The sequence below is a fragment of the Felis catus genome, chromosome A2, assembly GCF_018350175.1.
Source record: "Felis catus isolate Fca126 chromosome A2, F.catus_Fca126_mat1.0, whole genome shotgun sequence".
Lineage (NCBI taxonomy): Eukaryota > Metazoa > Chordata > Mammalia > Carnivora > Felidae > Felis > Felis catus.
Genome location: NC_058369.1, coordinates 55035968 through 55055272, shown reverse-complemented (window position 1 = coordinate 55055272; position 19305 = coordinate 55035968). Strand labels below are relative to the sequence as shown.

Genomic DNA, 19305 nt, shown 5'->3' with positions numbered 1-19305 from the left:
GGGCGGCTCTCTGCTTAAAGGGGACACGGCCACTGTATGACTGGCTCCTGGATGTGGTTCTACACCCCCCGGGGCCCACGGTCTGAGTCTGGGTGGGGATCTCTGAAGATGGCATGTCTGGGTCCTCCCGCTGGGTCCCCAAGCAGATGTACCCCTGGAGCCAGTTCTGTTCCTAACTTGCTCTAGGACTTTGGTAAGTGACCGTTCTCCCCAGGCCTCAGTTTTTCCATCTAGAAAAGAGGAACAGTGCCTTCCAAACTTTTTTTTTTTAAGTAGCAGATTCCAACAGAATCTCGCACAGAATCCCAGGACATAAGCCAGATAAAGTGCAGCCATATGCCAAAGAGCATTTGCAGGACTCAGCGTTAGAAATCCCTGAGCTCAGAGCCCCCTGGGGCTCTTCCACTGACATTCCAACTACCCCCTCCAGGCCTCGGTTTCCTTTTCTGTAAGGGAGGGCCAGGGGAGGATGAGCCCAGCAGCCTGCCCCATAGAGCACTCCCCCAGCCTTTGGGGAAGACAGAGTAAGATGGGCAAAGGATCCGCCTGCCTTGGGCTTGATGGGCAGGGGCAGCTGGTCAGAATTCCAGCCCCGGCTGGGCCTCAGCCCTGCACACTCCTACATTCCTCCACGCTAGCTCAGGACTGACTCTGCCAACCCTGATGGACACACAAGGCCCCTCCTCCCAGCTGCTTCTGCGCTCCATCCCACCAGTGTATGCGGGCACCTACTGAGGGCCAGACCCCGCACAGGTGCTGGAAGAAAGGTGGGTGATAGGGACACAGGGTGTCAATAGCCTGTATGCCTAACTCCTGCTGAATGCAGAAGAGAGCAACACAGATGAGGTCCCAGCTCCCATGGAGAGTTCCTGGATACACGGAAACAGATGGGGCTCCAGTTTGTTCTGTGTCCTGCAGTAAATGAAAACGTACAGTACCGTGGTTGGGGACTGGGGGCTTCTTCTAGGTTCCTTCCCGTTGCCCACTTCCCAAGGCTGCCTTCTTCTTAGGGTGACTCCACATGTACCCCAGGGGGCAGGGTCCAGGTTCCAGGTCAAGCTCACTGGGCCAGAAGTGAGGCCAAGGTCTCAGCCATTGAAGGGGTAGTGAGCACTGGGTCAGAGAGGGGGCTCTGAATTGGGAGGAATTCGCTGGGAGAATCAAGCCAGGCAGGGAAGGGGGGGGGTGCAGGCTCTCAGGTTGGTCCATGGTCCCCAGCAATAGTCAGGACAAGGCTCTCAATGACCATGAGCAGGACGCTAAGGGCCACCTTGGGGTAGTCCCAGCTCCATACCAGGCAGGAACGTGGCCCTTCTTAGCATGTGAACCGCCCTTAACAGACTCTCACCCTCTTCCCCTCACCCCTTATTTACAGCTCCCTGAGGGGCCAGCTGCATGGTGCACAAGCCTTTAGAGCTACATCCGTCCCCTCTTGTAAGAAAATATTTGCTCGCCACACAGATGCATTTAAATGAGCGATGAAGATTGGCGATCTCTCTTCCTGCTCCTTTGGTATTTACTTTTGTGGATGAGAAGCTCCTGGAAAGGTCACGCCATGGGTTATGAGAGCTTCCGTGCGGTGTTTTTCTGAATGCCCGCTGTGCCAGGCGCTGGGGACCGAGACACCAGGAGACAGGTGGGAAACAGTGTCTTCCCTCTGCCCTCTGTCCCTGCCATCCCACTGAGCACATTTTCCACTTGATTTTATCCAAGAGTGGGTTTGGAAGCAAGTGCTGGTCCATTTTAGAACAAGGCAGGGTTTAAATAAATATCTGGCACAAAGGTTAAGTCACCTGCCCTAGATCTCCCAGCTATGAGGGTGGAGCCAGGTTCACACCTAAGGGTCCTCGGACTCTTGGTTTCGGCTCAGGTCATGATCTCATGGTTTCGTGAGATCGAGCCCTGCTTGAGTTCGAGAAAAGCCTTGCTTTTCTCTCTCCCTCTCTGTGCCCCCGACTTGCGCTCTCTCTTAAAATAAGTAAATAAACTTTAAATTTTTTTAAAAAAAGAATGAAAGTCACTGCTGTGTGCCTCTCAGGATTTCAGGGGCTAGTAAAGGGTTCCAGAAGTGCAGATGAGGAGCAGTTGGCTCTGTTGGGGTTCCACCAAGGAAGCGTTTTGAGTCTGACTTTGAAAGATGAGAGGGAATGTGCCCAAGAAGGGAAAATCCATTGCAGGTGTGTGTCGGGGAATGCAATCCTGGGTGAGAAATGAGGGGACCAGACAGGAAGTGCACGTGGAGCCAGGCTGCGAAGGGTCTACAAAGGCCTCCCAGGGGAGCTCCTCAGCCGGGCAGACTCTCAGTCCCCACCCTGGCCCACTGAATCAGAATCTGCATTTGAACAAGCTCCCCGGGGGACACAGAGAAGTTTGAGAAGTGCTCTGTTAGGAGTCTGGCTTTCATCCTGTAGGCAACGGGAGCCAAGGATGGTTATAGAGCAAGGGAGTGAGAAGGCTCTGTAAGGACCTCAGACCTGCGGCACCACCTGAGGGACAAGGGAGGGGGGCCTGGCAGTGAGCGGCAAGGGTCCCTTCTGGGAGCTGAGAGCAGGCGAAGCTGCTGTCGGTCCTGCTCCAAAGACGACCCCTCTCATCCAATGAGCGCTGCCAAACTTCAGGGAAGCAGAGGGAAAAGGGGACAGATTGCTGGGTGTGTAAGGTGGCTAGAAGCCAGGCCTGCTAGGGATCCGGGCCGGCAGCAGCTCCCAGTCATGTTTCCAGCACTGTGAATGGGCAGACAGGAAGACTGGACAACCTAGGGGAGGTGGCAGGGCCACTGAGCCGGTGGGCAGACCCTCCATGGCCAGCGGAGGCCCTGACACCCCCACGTCCTTAGGTTTTGTAAGACAACTGGAGGATGGATTGCGGTGTGACCTGGGGCATGCGTCCAAGCCTCTCTGGACCTCAGCTTCCTCGCCATACAGCACCCACCCCCTAGGGTAGGGAGACCACATGTTAATAAGTCAGAAAGCATTTATCCGTCCACTTTCCCACCAAGACTCTCATATACCAACGTTGTGAAACAGACCAGAGAGGAAGAACTTGGAGGTGGCTGAGCACACAGGTCAGGTGCACCCAGGTTCGAGTTCCGGCTCTGCCACCCTTGAACGATGTGACTCCGGGCCAGTCACTTCTGTGAAGAGACTTGGAACGGCTGTACAAACTGTGACTGTCCAGCACACATGACCTCTTCCCTACATGAAGCCAGGCCTGCGAGGCCCTTCTTAGTGTCTCTTAACAGGGTGCCACTGGCATGATGCTCTCTGGCGTGTCAGGTTGTCCCTGCAGGACACCCTTCGGGACTCCTGGCACCCCTGGACCCCGCCCACCCAGGAGCGGTGACTGCCACAACTGGGACGGAAAACCAAGACCCAGATGGGGCCGTGTCTGGGGACCCCCACCAGCACAGAGTGGGAGCCTGGACCCCAGCCTCCACCTTTCCTCTCAGACCCCGAGGATGAGTCCACCATGACCACAGGGGAGCTGTACCAAGCCCGCCAGCACCACCACCCTCCCCGACAGACAGCCGGAAATGAAGTCTGGGTGGGAACGAGGCAGAGACGGCGATTTGAAGACAAGACAGATAAACCCTTTATTGCTGTTCTGTTGCTTCTTCCTCCCCCTCTCCTCAAACCACCCCAGAGGCCAGGCCAGGACAATCGCGGCCCCCTGCCTGGTTGGTAAACATTTCCACGAGGTGGGCCCCATTTTACAGCTGGGGAAACTGAGACCCAGCCTGCCCTTCCAGCAGCCATGGGCGAGGCACAAGTGACCCCCCTCTTAGGAGGTGCTGTTTGGCCACAGTCCCCACTCCGGCCACACTGTTCCACATACACCCCCACTGTCCCTCAGCTACTCCAGGGCGGGCTAGAGAGAGCTTCGGGGGGTAGTGCCACGTCGGTGGGCGGCTCCCAGGCTGTGGCCCCAGACACCTGCCGGTTGCCAGTACCCTTCACCGCAGCCTTCCTCCAGCCCTGGAGGGCACAGCGGCATGCCAGCCAAGGGGGCCCGGGCGACAGGCCGTGTGCTCAGACTAGGGAAGGGGGAGGCTCTGGGATGTGAGAGGAACCACAGAACCAGGTAGTGCAGAGACTTTGTGTGCCGGGCCTGACTTTCAACGCTGTATACATCTTTCCTCACTTCATCCACAACACCCGCACTTCAGCGATGAAAAGCAGGGGCCCAGAGAAGGGAAGCCCCTTGCTCTTACTCACACAGAAGGTGAAGGAAGAACCGGGATCTGAACCCAGGTACTCCTGATGCCATCTGCACCAACCCCCCAACCCCAAGCCCCCTGAGAAAGGCACACTCAGGAGCCCTCTCCCCAGCCCAGAGAGATACAGGAAGGACAAAGGACTGTGGGGGGAGGGGGAGGGCCACGCTGCTGCCCCTGGGGAGTCTCTGGGAATCTCCTAACTGGAGAGGGTCAAGAGGCACCAGCCCAGGCCTGGCTGTGAGTAGGGCATCTCCCTAAGGCTCCCTCTTGCCCTCTGTATTTCCCGACACCTGCAATGGCTTCCCTCCTGGAAAAGATGCCATGAGGCCACAACCGTGCAGAGGACCTCCCTGAGCCTCAGGTTCCTCCTCTAAAGTATTGATGAGATTGTCCATTCAAAGGATTCTTGTGAGAAACTCGGTGAATAAACAAAACACCTAGAAAACTGTCAAGTACGGGGCCCACAGAGGTAGCTAGGGTGATCACAGCCCTGTCCTGCCTCTCCTGTCTCTCTGGCCACTCACGCATTCAAAGAGTATTTATCACCCACTACCAGCTAGAATCTCAGCTTGGCCTAAGCTTTCTGTAGTGAACAAAATATGAGTAGAGCCTACCTCTCTGGCTGCCAGTTCAGGGGAGGGTCAGAGGTCAAAGGAGAAAAACACACAAGTATAGATACATAATGAGATGGTGCTGAGGGGAGCCGGGACAGCACTAGGCAGGGGGGGTCAGGGACCTTTTAAGGCAGGTATTGTTCAGGCAGAGGTGAAGGATGGGAAGGGGAAGGGGAGACATCGGGGGCCAGTGCAGCTGAGGCTGGTGGGTAGATGAGGAGTCAAGATTCTGCTTTGGGCATGAGGAGAGCTGCTAAAGGGTTTTTAGCAGGGTCTTTTGTGATCTTATTCCAAATGGTGGCCAGATGGAATGGGCTGCAGGGTCAGGATGGCATGGGGCAGAGGTGGGGACAAGAGGGGAGGAAAGCAGAAAGGCACCTTAGAGGCAGGAAGCCTGGAACCCCAGTGTCTCTCCTGAGGACACTGGGGAGCCATTGAAGAGTTTAGAGGGAGAAAGGGATAACTGCCTTAGAAAACAAACTTGACTGGGTGCTAAGAGAGTCACTGCACAGGATGAGGGCCTCAACTGACCTCAGTCACCCCCCCGTCATGCTCCTCCCCACAGAGTCTGCTCTGACTCTGCCCACCTGCCCTCTCACTGCCTTTCAAGCAAAGGGAGCAAAGCATGGGGCACCTGGGTGACACATTCGGTTAAGCGTCTGACTCTTGGTTTCAGCTCAGGTCATGATCTCACGGTTTGTGGGCCTGAGCCCCGAATTGAGCTCTGTGCTGACAGCACAGGGTCTGCTTGGGATTCTCTCTCCCTCTCTCTCTCTCTGCCTTTCTCTGTCTCTCTCTCAAAATAAATAAATAAACTTAAAAAAAGCAAAACATAAAAATAAATGGGCAAGTTGTCAGGGCTTAGCCCTGGGAAAGAGCAGTGTTATGCATTCCAACCTCAGGAGGTCAATGCCACCCTGGCAACGGCTCCTCCCTGCCCTGCCCTGGGGAGAACCCTGGGCTGGGTGTCAAAAGACCAGGTTCAAGGCCCAGCAACTGCTCACGCAGGGCCTACTCCATGCCAAGAACGTCACATGTGATGTCAGAACATCAGCATCTCTTGCAGAAGGAACTATACCCAAAGAGGATCTGCTATAGGCCCAAACATAGCAAAGGGGGCCAAAGAGGAGGAGTCAGGGAAAGCTGCCTGGTAGAGGTGGTGTCTGAGCCAAGCCTCGAGGGACAAAGGAACCAGACACTCAAAGATGAGGCAGGAACGACATTCGAGACAGAGGGGACAGCCTAGGCAAAGGGCGGGAGGTAGAAAGGTGCACAGTATATGTAGGGAAAGGCACCAACCAGCATGGCTGGGGTCAGAGGACCCAAAAGAGCAGGTGGGCTGGGCCGGCAAGTGGGGCTGGGTCCCAATGACACAGAGACAGACCTGCTTTGGAGGAGGGAATGCACTGAATGGGGCATTCCTGGCACCGTGGCCACCACATGCATGACGCTTAGGGAAGAATGGTCTCAAGCTGTCAGGAGCAGCGGGTGGAGCTTCTGCACACTGGAGCCTGATTACAGCGACACCCCCTGTATTTGATGAGGATGTGGGAGGGGAAGGCACCGCCCTCAAGCTGTGCCCTCGAGTGACAGAGTGGAGTAGGAGACTGAACTGGGGCTCAGCCTTGTGGCGAGCACTATGCCTGGAATCCCACCTTCCACGTTCTAGGTCAAGCATTACCCTTGTCCAAATGCATATGCCCCAGAGGAAAAAAAAGGTCTAACATGTACAAAGCACCTACTGGATACCAAGCACTTGATGTTTAGTGTGCTGCAGAATCTTTCAAAAGCCCTGCTGCTCCCATTTGAGGAGAAACTGAGGTCCAGAGAGGAGAAGGGACTGGGCCAAGGACTCTAGCTAGTACAGGCCAAGGGACAGATTGTCAGAATCAGGTACTCCCTCCTCGGGTCCTTTACATGGGCCTTTCCCTCCTTCTGGAAGTCTCTCCCCACATCTAAAGATGAAAATCCGTACAGCCCAACCTAAATGCTGCCTCCACCAAGAAGCCCACCCTGACCACACCAGGTGAGTCCCCTTCACCTCCTCCCAGTCTTTCCACCGATGCATTTTCCACTAAACAGGGGCCCCCGGCTATCTTGCTTATTGATTTCAACCCTATATCCAGGGCTAAGCTCAGCACACAGTAAGTGCTAGGATAAATCAATGAAAAATAAATGGTGATTAGGCATAATCTCTAGATTGCTATGTTGGAAAAGAAAGCAATAATTCATCCCCTCTAACACATCAACACAGAAACGTTTTCTGTTGTTTGATATAGTTAGTATACCTCCACGAGTGGAAAGCTCACCACCTCCTAAGCAGCCACCCAACTCCTGAAGAGTCAAAGGATGAGTCGCTCCATTATCCTGAGCTGGAGCCTGCCTCCCTGTGGTTTCCTGTGGCTCCCTGGGGCACCCAGACCCCCTGCCCCAGGACTGCCCCGCATAGAGTCAGGGGCCCTGTCTGGACCCGGGCCATGGCCTCTGAGCCCTGGCAAGAGAGGGAGGCCACCGCTCAGGATCTGGATGTGGCTTCCACTGCATGGTCCCACGAGCAACCATCCCATCCTGAGGGCCTCCCCTGGGTGTGTGGCTAGCCACACATCCCAGCGTTCTGGGGCCATGCTCACACGTGCATCTTCAATCCCTATGGATTTCGGCAAGCCTTTACCTCCAGTGTGTCTGCACCAGGCCCACGAGGCTGGGATAATCACCTCTTTCCACAGATAAAGAAACTAGAGTCCAGAGGGGCAAGAGACTGAGGAATATGCAGGTGTCTGGCTCCAAAGCCTTAATCACAGTTTGGGAGCCACACGTTCTCAAAAGGGCTTTGTGTGAGAGCCTCATTTTATCTCGTGGCCTCCTGGTGGGCCTGAACATTGAAAGAGAACCCTGGAGGCAGGGGCTGATGGGGCGCCTCAGCCAGGGTGATGATCTGGGAAGGCCCACCCAAGGGTCCCGCACAGCTCATGAATATCCCAGGAGATCCGGGCAGCAGCTCTCCCACTGGGGAGTTGTGGGGTGGGGGGGCCCTGCAGGGTTGGGGGTGGGCCACTTGTTTGAGGACAAGGCTTGACACTGAGATTCCTGGGCCAGTGCCTGCTGCCTGCCAGCTGAGGCCTCCCACGGCTCACGGCCCCTCAGTGCTGTTTAGGAAGAACCACTGGGAGGTTGCCAAACCATGTGCAGAACCGGCTGCCTACCTCTCCAGCGTCGCCCACCCCCATCCCCAGCATCACACAACCTGAGCCCTTTCCACCTCCCAGCCTTCCCACTCATGGTCCCTCAGGAACGCCCCCTCCCTCATCCCTTGCCTGCCTGGCCAAATGCTGCAAGTCCCCCAGGCTGCCCGCTGTCCCTTCCTCCAGGAAGCCTTCCCTGATCCTCTAGCTGCTGATGCCTCATCTGGGTTCCCAATGCCCTCGGGCACCTCTAGGTCCCACTTCTGTCCACTCACCAGATGTCCCACCCTATTTGCCCATCTATCCCCAGATGAGCCTGACACCAAAGTGGTGAGGAACAATCTAGACTGCCCTCCCAGCCTGTTAGCATCGCCTCCTCCAGCAGTAGTGCCGTGGGAGCCTTAGCAGAGCCCTGGGTTCAAGTCCTGACTCTACCTCTGACTGGTTGGGTGACCTTCAGCAAAAGTGGCCTCAACCCTCTCATGTGTAAAACAGGGGTGCACGTATGGGCTGGAGCCGGGGTTGGACCTGTGGTCCCTGGGTGCTATTTCAGCTCTGACCTCAGCTAACCTGGGACCCCCTCACCCCAGTCTCTGTCTGAGACTCAAGGATCCCCAACCTTTTCCAAATCTCAAACAAACCTTCCTCAACAGACTCATTCTGCAAACGGGGCACCAAGACTCAGCAAGTGGCAAGGACCTTCCCCAAGGTCACCCACAGGGACCCACTGCCCCAGTTGTGCGGCTGTGAGAGGTTGCTGAGTGTGTGGCCTCCCTTGGCCCGCCTACCTGCCCACACATCTGCTTATGAGTCACCATCACCTCGGCCAAGACGGCGAAATGTGGGGGCTGGAGACAGAAGGTCAGCCCAAGGAGAGCAAATGGGGGGATGGGGGGAAGGCAGTGAGGGGGCTTCCAGCCACTGGAGAGCACAGCAGGGGGCACAGAAGGGAAACTGAAGCCAGGAAGAGCAAGCACCCGCTGAAGGACCCCAAAAAGTAGAGTCAGCCTCAGTCTCCTGTCTAATGGATGCTCTTTCTGCTCCATCAGGCCATTTCCCCAGGAAGGGAGACAGGGCCCGCAGCCTTCACAATTATCTGGGCAATGAAGACAGGCAGATGGTCCCACTGGACTGAGCATTCAAGCTGACAAATGGAGACAATGCTGGGACATTAACTGACAAGATTGGCACTAGTTCTGGTGGGTGACATGGGCAAGGTGAATGTGCCATCAAGACGGTTCACTGCCCGGAATCAGGAAAGGGCCCAGCCTGCTCAGACTTCCCCACACCCTGCCTGGGCTCAACTCTGGGCTCTGCCCTGCAAGAGGGACACACACAGGCTGGGACACGGACAGAGATGGTGACCAGGTAGGTGGGGAGGGGTGAGAGACCCTGAGAAATGGGGCCACTTAGCCCGGAAGGGCAATCTTGGGGAGGCACCAATGCTGTCTCCACAGGGCTGTCTTGGGGCAGGGGGAGCAGAGGGAGGGCGGAGAACCTTGAGGGAGCCTGGGGAAGACAGACCAGCAGCCACATGCTGGGAATGCAACAGAGGGGTCCCTTCTTGCTGGCAGCGCGGCCAGATAACTGACCACTGAGAAATGCCCCTGTGGTGAGACATTTGGGCTTGGAAGTCAGACTGCCTGGGGGGCAGGGGCAGGGCACAGATTCCACCATCTCCTTCCTAGCTGTGTGACCTTGGAAAGTCACTTCTTCTTTGGACCTCAGTTTCCTTACCTGCAAAACGGGGCAATTTAGTTCATAACTCACAGGGTTGTTGTGAAAATAAGAAAGTACATGTGAAGTACTCAGCATAGCACTTGACATACAGTAAGTGCTCAATAAATGCTTGGGGAACAAAGAACAGGACCAGAGGTTTGCACTTTATCTCTGCCTTCTTGATAAAAAAAAGAAATCCGTGGTCTCTGAGACACTGCAGTTGATCTAAACTTCTGGTGCCCTCCCCAGTCTGGGCATGGAGGAGGGCAGAGGCCTAGGAGCCGAGAGCTGTTCAGGCACTGGAGGGAGGGGCTGGCTTCCCCATTGGGAGTCAGATGTGAGACCCCAATGCAGCTGCTGCACTGTGAGAAATGCCAGGAGCCGGATGTGGAGGCGAGATAGAGAGCCTCATTACAGAGGGGAAGGAAGGAGTAAATAATTCATCACAGATGTGCACCATGGAGGGGGTGCAGGCAGAGAAAGCTCAGGAGGGTGAGGCACAGTCCCTCCCTGTGCCCAGGAGGTGCCATGTAGCCAGCAAGAGGGATTCCTGTCCTTAACCTTGGGATAACCTTGTTATCCCTAAAATTGCCCACTGCTCCTCTAATACATCCCCTCTCCTCACCCGGGCCTGGGAGGCCAGATAATAACGCCCTTGCTCAGAACCTCTTTGAGCCCATACCCTCTGTCCTCCTTCAGCCCCTCTGCTCTAGCCTTGCCAGCCTGGGAACAACCAACATGTTGATACCTCAGGACCTTTGCACTGGCTGCGGGCTCTGCCAGCCACATCTTCCCCTGGATAGCCATGTGGCCTCCCTCACCTCCATAAAGGCTTTGCTCTAATGTCACCTTCTCGGTGTGGCCCTCTCTGAAGACACCACTAAAAACCGCACACACTACCCACATACCCCATCCCCTCTTTCTGCTTTATTTTTCTGCACACACGTATCACTGCCATACATTTTCCTCGCTTTCCTGCTGCTAGAATGTCAGCTCCACAAGGGCCCGGATTTAGGTCGATCTAGTTCCCTACCGTATGTCCCCCTGGGGCCTAGAACAGTAGTTCTAGCACACAACAGGTGCTAACAGATACCTGTTGAAATCGTGAATGGCAACGCATAGTCTACTGCCTCAACATCCATCAACTCCACCTACCCTAGAGCCCTAGCTCCCTACCTCTCACCTGGACCCCACCCTAGTCCCCTCCCTGCATCCTCACCTGTAGTCTGCACTGTAGCCAGAGCCTATGTTAACACAAAAAGCTGTTCTCCCCTCTCTCCTGCTCAGGGACCTTCCATGGCTCCCACGGACCTCTGGACAGAGTCCAAACTCCATAACCTCCTGCCTCCTCCACCCTGGCCCCCTTCTCTCTTTACACTCTTCACAAAGTTCTCAGCTCCCTGAGGCAGATCTTTGAAGCTTCAGATATTTGTGCTAGCTAGTCCCTTTGCCTGGCAAACTCCTATTCATCCTTAAAAACCCCATTCAGGGGGGATTTCCTTGACCTCCCTCAAGCAAAAGCATTTCTTTCTTCTCCAGGTACCGAGTGGACCCATCCACCCCCGTCCCCACCCCATCGCACTGAAGTGCCAACATCATCTACACATCATTTCCTCCTCCCCCAAGCCCTCTGGGTCAGGAACTGCAAGTGATCTCCTTTGGGGGCCCTGACACCTAGCACTCTGAAAATTTCACCTCAGTTGTCCTTGCAGCCTACCCAAGGAGGAAGGCTCTAATATTAACTCTATTTTACAGACAGGAAAACTGAGGCCCACTAGGCCCAGTTGCACAGCTGGGATAAATCCCTGGCTGTTGGCTCCAGGGCCTGTGCTCTGTATATCCTTCCTCCCTCACATCCACACACAGCAAACAAAATCCCTCACTCTTTGAATCAAACATGACCATTTTATGCCCGCAAAGGCCCAAGCATAGCCCCATAGGAAACCTTGATCTGATAGCCCAGAATCCTCTGGGGTGATGCCATCATTATGCCCAGGCTAGGAAAGAAGGCACAGTGGCCTGGGAATGTCTGTGTCCTCTGCAGGCATTGGGGTCCAGGACATGCATGTTAGAGTCAGGCCAGCGCCACAGGCCCCTCCCCAGCCCCGAGGGCTCCGTTTCCTCACTGTCCCGATGCGGACATCCAGACACTGTCAGGGCTGTCTGAGATGGAGCAGGGCCGTGTTTCCATCTGTGCATGCACGTTAGGTGCTTCCTCTCACCTCGGACCCCTGACCAAAATTGGGGAAGCTGAGTCAGGACTGAACACCTCCTGTCTCCAGTCCCGGTCTGGGCGGGGAGTACAGCTCACAAATCTGGGCAAAGCCTCAAATCCCAGTCTGAGGGACACAGGAGGGGTCTCATCTGGCCGCAAGGCCCAGAGACCCCCACCCTTAAACAATCACAGGGTAAAGAACTTAAGGGCCTTACCCAGAAAAGATAGGGGACAGGAAGGCCTGCTAGAAAATACCGGCTAGAAGTGGGAAGATGTGCCCTTAGGCATTAAAAAAAATGCTTTGGAAACATAAACGGAAGAAACACCTCCCCTTCCTCCGATCTTCCCCCCTTGAATCCTTCTCCCTTGAGCTTTTACATTTTCACAAATGGATGAAAACAAGTTCCCTGTGCCTCTGACAGAGCCCCCGGCAAAGAAGTGGAGAGATGTCAGACAGGAGCCTGGCACACGCCAGCACACCGTGTGCCCCCAATTGGGGTGCGCTCCCCCCTCTGTTTTGTTACAGGTCTGCTGGTCCCAGACACCACCCTGGGGTCAGTGGTGTGCATATGGCTGGGGTGGGAGTAGGAACCGAGTGGCTACATGAAATTCAAAATTACCAGGTGTCTACTGTGTGCCAGGCTCTGCGCTAGTCTTTCCCAATCATCACTGCAATCTCAGAAGGGTGGCCTTTCCTGGGTCCATTGTATAGAAGAGGAAACTGAGGTTCTGAGTGGGCTGCACAGGAAGGAAGAACGGGGACAGCATTTGAATCCAGGTGGGCTATGGATAATACAAGTACTTTCTCCACCTCCAAGGGGGCAGAGCCTGATCCACAGTATTTAGTTGGCTGTTCTCCAAAACCCGAGGACAGCCCAGGATGTATCTGTCTATCCCTCCAGCCTAGGAGGATCCCACCCGGTTCTCAGGGTCTGTGGACCTGAAGAGGAGGACAACGGCCTTGACGGGGCAGGGGACTTCTCCCTTAGAGGCGGTCCCAACACAGGAGTCCCTGGAAAGCCTCAAAGGAAACTCTGTTCCTGATACTCTCCAAGTTTTTCCTGCTCTGTTGTATGGAAGGGACTGACAAAGGCCTCTAGATGTCAGACCAGCAGCCTGAGGGCGAGTACAGAGCCTAGAGTCCCTCTGATACCCCCAAAGACCCTACCACCTTACCCTTTGACCACTCCTGAGGCAGCCCCTCTGTTTGTAGGCTCCTCCGAGTCCAGAAAATGTTCATGGCAGTTAGGAGAGCTGGCTTGAGAGAGCCTCTGAGTGTTGCCTGTGTAGCCTAGAGCAAGCCACTTACCCTTTCTGTGCCTTTTTCCCCATCTACACAATCGGGATAAGGACGGGACCAACCTTGCAGAGCTGTTGTGAGGAATCACTAAGTGAATGTATTGCCTGGCACACAGTGGCACTGAATTAATGTCACTGACTGTTTCTCTTATTAACAGCATGATTATTCTTAGTTCTGAGGCCGGCAACATAAAAACTGTGAATCCACCGTCTCCCACCTCCCCTCCATGTTGTCGACGGACAGATGGCAGCACAGGGAAGCCACAGATGAAACCTAGGGTCACACGGCTTGGGCAGCTTGACTCCCAGCTGGACACTACTCTGACCCCGACTCACCCCTCAGCCTTTCCCCCCTCCCGGGCCCCCTCCTGGAGCCGCCTGTGCAGGATGGGGCTTTGCACACAGTGGGGCTCAGCACACACTCCATGTCACCCAGGGTCAAGTCTTGCCTCCACCCACGGCCCCCCGGCCCTGAATGCCCACACACAGCCCTTGGACCCCACCCCCCGCCCCCACACACACACAGCAACCCTGCCGGCCCAGCTCGACCAAGACAACCTCATGCCCCAAACAGAAGGGAAAATAAAGGCCATCAGCGACATGCCATGTGAGAGGGACAATGAAAGGGACTGTGGCACAGGAAAGCAGAGAGGAAGAGAGACAGTCAGATGCAGACAGGGACCATGAGAGAGAGAGAGAGAGAGAAGAACAAGACAGAAGGGGAGAGAAAGACAAGGAAAAAACAGGTTGGGGCAGAGAGAAACAAAGATGAGAGAGAACCAGACAAAGAGAGAGACAGTAAGAGGCAGAGAACAGAAAGAGACAGAGGCAGAGAGAAAGATGGAGAGACAGAGGACAACAATCTGAAAACAATATGGTCCATGAGACTAGATTAACAATTAAAAAAAAAAGATGGACAGAGAGACAGAGAGACTCCGCCAGACAAAGAGGTGGGGGTGGGGGCGGTGCGGGGACAAACCGTCGAGAGATGGAGAGGTGCAGAAGGCAACAGAGCCGGCTGGGCAGAGAGAAACCAGACACACACACAGATTCAGAAAGAAACCCGGAACAGAAGCGAAGCCCAAACAGTGCCAGAAGAGATGGGGTGGAGGCAGAGACAGGGCAGGGAAGGAGGCCCCAGGTCCCCAGGAGCCCTCAGCCTCCGCCTTCCAACCAGATCGGGTCCAGCCGCCCAGCCCCTGGGCAGGCAGCCCGGCTGCCCCCTGCCCATCTCCCCACTCAGTACCTTTGGGTCGCCGCCTCACCACGCCCAGCCGCCACTTGAGTGACACAGCCAGCATCAGCCCCTCGGGGCCCTCGGGGCCCAGGGCCAGGGACACAACCTGCCCGAGCCTCCCTGCGCTCCTGGAGCCAGGCGCTCCTCTGTGTGCTCCGCTCTGGAGCCGCCTGTGCTAACTGGCAGAGGCTGGGCGCTCCCAGCCTCCACCCTCCCGAGTTGCTAAAATAGATAATCCTCCCCAGAGCCAGCAGCGGTGGCATCGGCAGTGGCATCTGTGGCAGCAAGTCCCTTCCTCCACCGCAGCCCCAGCTAGGGAGTGAAGCACCAGGGCGTTCCGAACCCTGGGGCAAACCTTCATGGGGCACCCGGCCCGAAACCGCAGTCTTCTTTCTCCCAAAGCGCTCACCTTGCCTACCCCTTCTTTTGCCAAAATCTGCAGATCCCCCTCCTTCTGCCTTCCCCAGGCAGTGCTATTTGATGCCCCCAGGCTTTGCACTTGCAGGGCCCTCCACCTCAAATGCCTGTCCTGTCTGGCATGGCACCATTGAACTTCTCTGCCTGGGAAGGTCTGCTCAGACTTCAGAGACCCCTGATGGCTGGAAATCCTTGCTATCGGGTCTCAATGCTTTCTGTTCATACTAGGTTGAAGCTGACTATCCACCCCTGAAACCGGGAGCTCCCCGACACAAGGATAGGGTCCACCTGTCCCGTGTCCCCTACACTCAGCACAGGCATTCGATGGGGTCGCTGGTGCATAATGATGAGACCTAGGCCCTGCCTCTTCACTCCTTATCCTGACAATGACTCTTGTCTGTAACAGAGAGAATCCACCCGGCTGGCTGACTGAGTGGAATGGATGGGAGTAATGGGGAGTGCTCCGGGTATTCAGCAAGAACTCAATAAATGCATCTGGTATCCCTTCCTCTTGCTGAACAGAAAAGCTCTGACCTAGCAAACAGGGAGGGGAGGAGTCAGAGATCACAAGTCTCTGGAGACCTGAGTTCGAATCCTGGCTCAGTGTGTCCCACTGAGCCTGTTTTCTCATCTGACTGATGGGGCTAACAGTTCCTGTCTCTCATACAGTGGGGCCTGTATGAGCCTGTGCACAGAGCACTTAGTTGAGTCCTGGCACACAGTAGGGTCTTGATAAATAATAAATCACAACTATTCATATTATGGTTATTCTACATGCAGCCCAACACCTGTGTGTGAGTGGAGACAGGAAATCCATCCAGGTGACGGCCTGGCTAAGGTCAGACAAGAAAGTCAAGAATCCAGTGCTTTCCATGCACATCTTAGTTAAGCCTTCCAGTGCACCCGGGTGGTCCTAGGATCATCCTCACTTCCCAGATGAGGAAACTGAGGCTCAGAGAGGTACAAGACAGCCTCAGGCTCACACAGCATGGAAGTGGCAGAGTCTGATACCAGCTGCCAGACTATGCCACCACCACAGCCAGGCTGTTAGGGAGCTCTTGTTAAACCCCTACTGTGTGCCAGGCTCTGTACTGAGCACCTGCCAGCTTTGCCCTGCCCAGAGCCACGCAGACTGTTAAGCAGCAGAGCCAGGGCAGGAGCCCAGCCAGTCCGAGTCCAGAGCAAGAACTCTGGCCAAGAACGAGGCTGCCCCCCACCTCCATCGCTGCCTTTGGTGAGAAGATAAATGGCCCCAGTGGTTTCAGGCACACGTGGAAAGTACAATAAATAAGGATGCACAGAGAGGGCATTGAGGCAGCGGGGGCGAGGATGGGGGCCAGATCCAGCAGCCTGGCCTAGGAGGGTTTCCTGTCACCAGTATACCCTGGAGGATGCCCTGCAAGTGTCCCAGGCCCCACAGGTGAAGACGTCCCCCGGGCCAGAGCCACACATGGATAGAGAGGTGGGTCGGCCAAGCCGGAGTGTTGACACTGGGGTCACACACACACACCTGGGGATGGAACCCAGCTTGGAAACTCCCTGCCCGTGTGGCCTTAGGTAAGTTTCCCTTGGTTTCCTCAGCTGCAAAATGGACACAGTGACCGCACCTCACCTGCCTCCAGGACTGTCACGGGTCAGATGAAGAAAGGAAGCTCTCAGGGCAGGGTGGGACAGGGAGCCTGAGGATGTTAAATGGCCTGGAGAGCAATCACAGGAGTGTGTCAAGACCTTATATATTGTGAGGAGGAAATAAGATAGGGTGAACATAAGGGCGCCTGGGTGGCTCAGTCAGTTAAGCATCCGGCTTCAGCTCAGGTCATGATCTCGCAGTTTGTGGGTTCGAGCCCTGCGTCGGGCTCTGTGCTAATAGCTTGGAGCCTGGAGCCTGGAGCCTGCTTTGGATTCTGTGTCTCCCTCTCTCTCTGCCCCTTGCCCATTCTCTCTCTCTCTCTCTCTCTCAAAAATAAATAAACATTTAAAAAAAAAAAAGATAGGGTAAACATAAAGCTCCCAAAACAACCCCTGGCACACAGTAAGCGCTCAATAAATACTACATGTATGCATTCTCATTAAGAGAGCTGTTGGTAGGTGTAGCAGAGGCCCAACTTCAGTTTAAGTGGAGTTCAGGTTTAAGAGATGGACCTCGGTGCCTCAGGCAAATGAGCAGGGCAGGTGAGCCACCACGGAGGCCCCGGGAAAGAATTTATCCTAAAGAAAAGGAGCCAAGAGAGGTGAGCACAAGACAAGAGTCCCTATGAGTGGGCCTGTGTGCATTGTGGTGAGCCCCGGAGGGAGGACTGCAGGAAGGAGTAAGTTTATTTCCCCATCTCTTCCCAAGTTCAAGGCTTCATCTCGAAGACACAGGATACACCCAGAAGTCACTCCAGCCCAGCCACTCGGAGCTGATTTGGGAGGTGGCTCCTTGGGTCCCAGAAGACCCAGGTCCTCCTGAGAAGCTCGCTGGCTCTGTGCTCGGTGCTACACCAAAAGCAGAGCTGAGGAGGACACGATCCCTGCACACTAAGGGCTCCCGACTGTAGGTGCTGCTTCTCTCTGAGTCTCTTTCCCATCTGAACCCAGGGGACAGGAATGTGCACCTCCTGGGGCCCCAGGGAGGAAACAATGACTCCACGTATCAGAGCACATGTATGCAGTAGGTGCTCAATAAACACCTTTCCCAGCTTCTCCAGGTGGTGAGCTCTCCGACAGCTGGCATCTGCGGGGGCCCCCGCTGTTCTGCCTCCTGCTCCTCTTCTTCCAGCAGTATCACCCATTTTCCCCGGGGAGCCCCTCCTCTCCCCGCACTCAGTGTGGGGAGAGCTGGCGCCACCGCCCACCCCCCCCCCCCCAAGAAGAGCGCTTGACCCAGAGCTTGCTGATGGCACACTCCCACTCCACCCCTGGTGGCTGGCTCAGGAATGAGCACATGGCCCAAGTCGATCCAATGAGAGATTATTCTGGGACTTAGGATGAAACTACTCAGAAAGGGAAATTCCCTCCCCCCTGAGGGGGCCGCGGGTACAGAAAACAGCGTCAGTCTGGAGCTGCTGGTGGCAGAGAGAAAGGGGAAGGAGGACTGAGGCTGATCACACCCTGATGATGTGGTCCTCTCAGCACCTGGAACCCACCACACCTTAAGTCGGCAATATCCCTTTCCAGTTACTTGAGCCAATAAATTCCTTTCTCTGCTTAAGCCTGTTTGGGTTGGGTTTCTCGTAACTTGGACCCAAAAGAGTCCTGGCTGATCCAGTGCCTCCCTCCTCTAAGAGTCCCAGATTCCAGCACAGACCGGGGACTCGGCAAATGCACAATGAGCGAATGATGAACAGAACATGGAGTGATATGTCCATATCTCCAAGCTGCCTTCAGGGCCGGTCAGGGAGGCAGTGGAAGGAGGCCTCAGCTGCATGACGGGTTCCTAGCCTCCAGCGAGCAGTTGGCCTGGCAGACAGCAGAGTCTGCAGTCAGGAATGGAGACCTGGGGTTCTGGTTTCCAGGTGCTTAACGCTTGTCTGTTATCTCAGACACACCTGCCAGGCACCTCCTTTCTGTGGCCCCCAGATTTTCACAGGGCTCCTTTTGCAGAAATGGCAGCCACAGGGACAGTGTGGGAGAGCACAGGACCTCTCAGAGGAGAAGAAACCAGGGGTGAACACCAGATCAGCCCAGAGGGAGAGTCAGGAGGCCTGAGCTCAGGTCCAAGCTGGCCGTGGACATCTGACCCTCTCAAAAATGAGCGGACAGAACTCAAAGATGGGCTAAGAGAAGGACACCAATCACAGAGGGATGCAGACCAGCCTCTACCCCTCAGATTCTGCCTTTTCCATTCCTTCTCAGCCTCACAAAGCCCCAGAGGCCGGGGCTGTTGCCACACCCGCCTGCTACCAGGAACAAATTAGCATCTCATCAGACATGCCTTTAATCTTCTTGGGGCTGGCCCTTTCTTCCCCATGGGCCAAGTGGTGACATTTCTGCCTCCCAGCTCTACTCATCTAAGTAAGACAGAGGCCCTGAGGCTCTGCAGGCAGAGGAGGGGTGGGGGTGGGGCAGACCCCTCTTCATTACTTCTCCAGGCTTGGGGAGGGGAGGATAAGGGCCATCTATCCAACCATTCACTCATTCAGCAAACATTTATTAAGCACCTTCTGTGTGCCAGGCCCAGAGGTATACAGCCATGGGCAAAATCAAGCCTTCATGGATATTCTGGTGGGGGGGGGGGGGTGGCAGAGAAGAAATGACAAATGTAATAACTAAGTAAATTTACAGTATGTTAGAGCTGAAACATGCTAGAAGTAAATAGAGCGGGGTGAGGGGTATCGGGCACAGAGGGAAAGTAGTAAGGGGGTAGTATCCCCAGAACCCAGACTACCGTCTCTAAACATCTTTTCCCACTAAAAGGCCCCCCG

The 19305-nt window shown here is 55.3% G+C and overlaps 1 protein-coding gene across 4 annotated transcripts in view; it reads right to left on the bottom strand.

Annotated features, from left to right (window-relative positions):
* GRIP2 (glutamate receptor interacting protein 2) overlaps positions 1–19305 on the bottom strand; it is a 96153-nt gene that overhangs the window by 43958 nt on the left and 32890 nt on the right. Inside the window, exon 1 of one of the 4 annotated variants that reach the window (XM_006929013.4) lies at positions 14492–14647. The exons of the other annotated variants lie outside the window; for them this stretch is intronic. Coding sequence (XP_006929075.1) covers positions 14492–14546 — 55 coding nt within the window. The 5' untranslated portion in view covers positions 14547–14647. Of the gene's footprint in view, positions 1–14491; positions 14648–19305 lie in introns of those variants that run through there. 4 annotated transcript variants of the gene reach the window in all.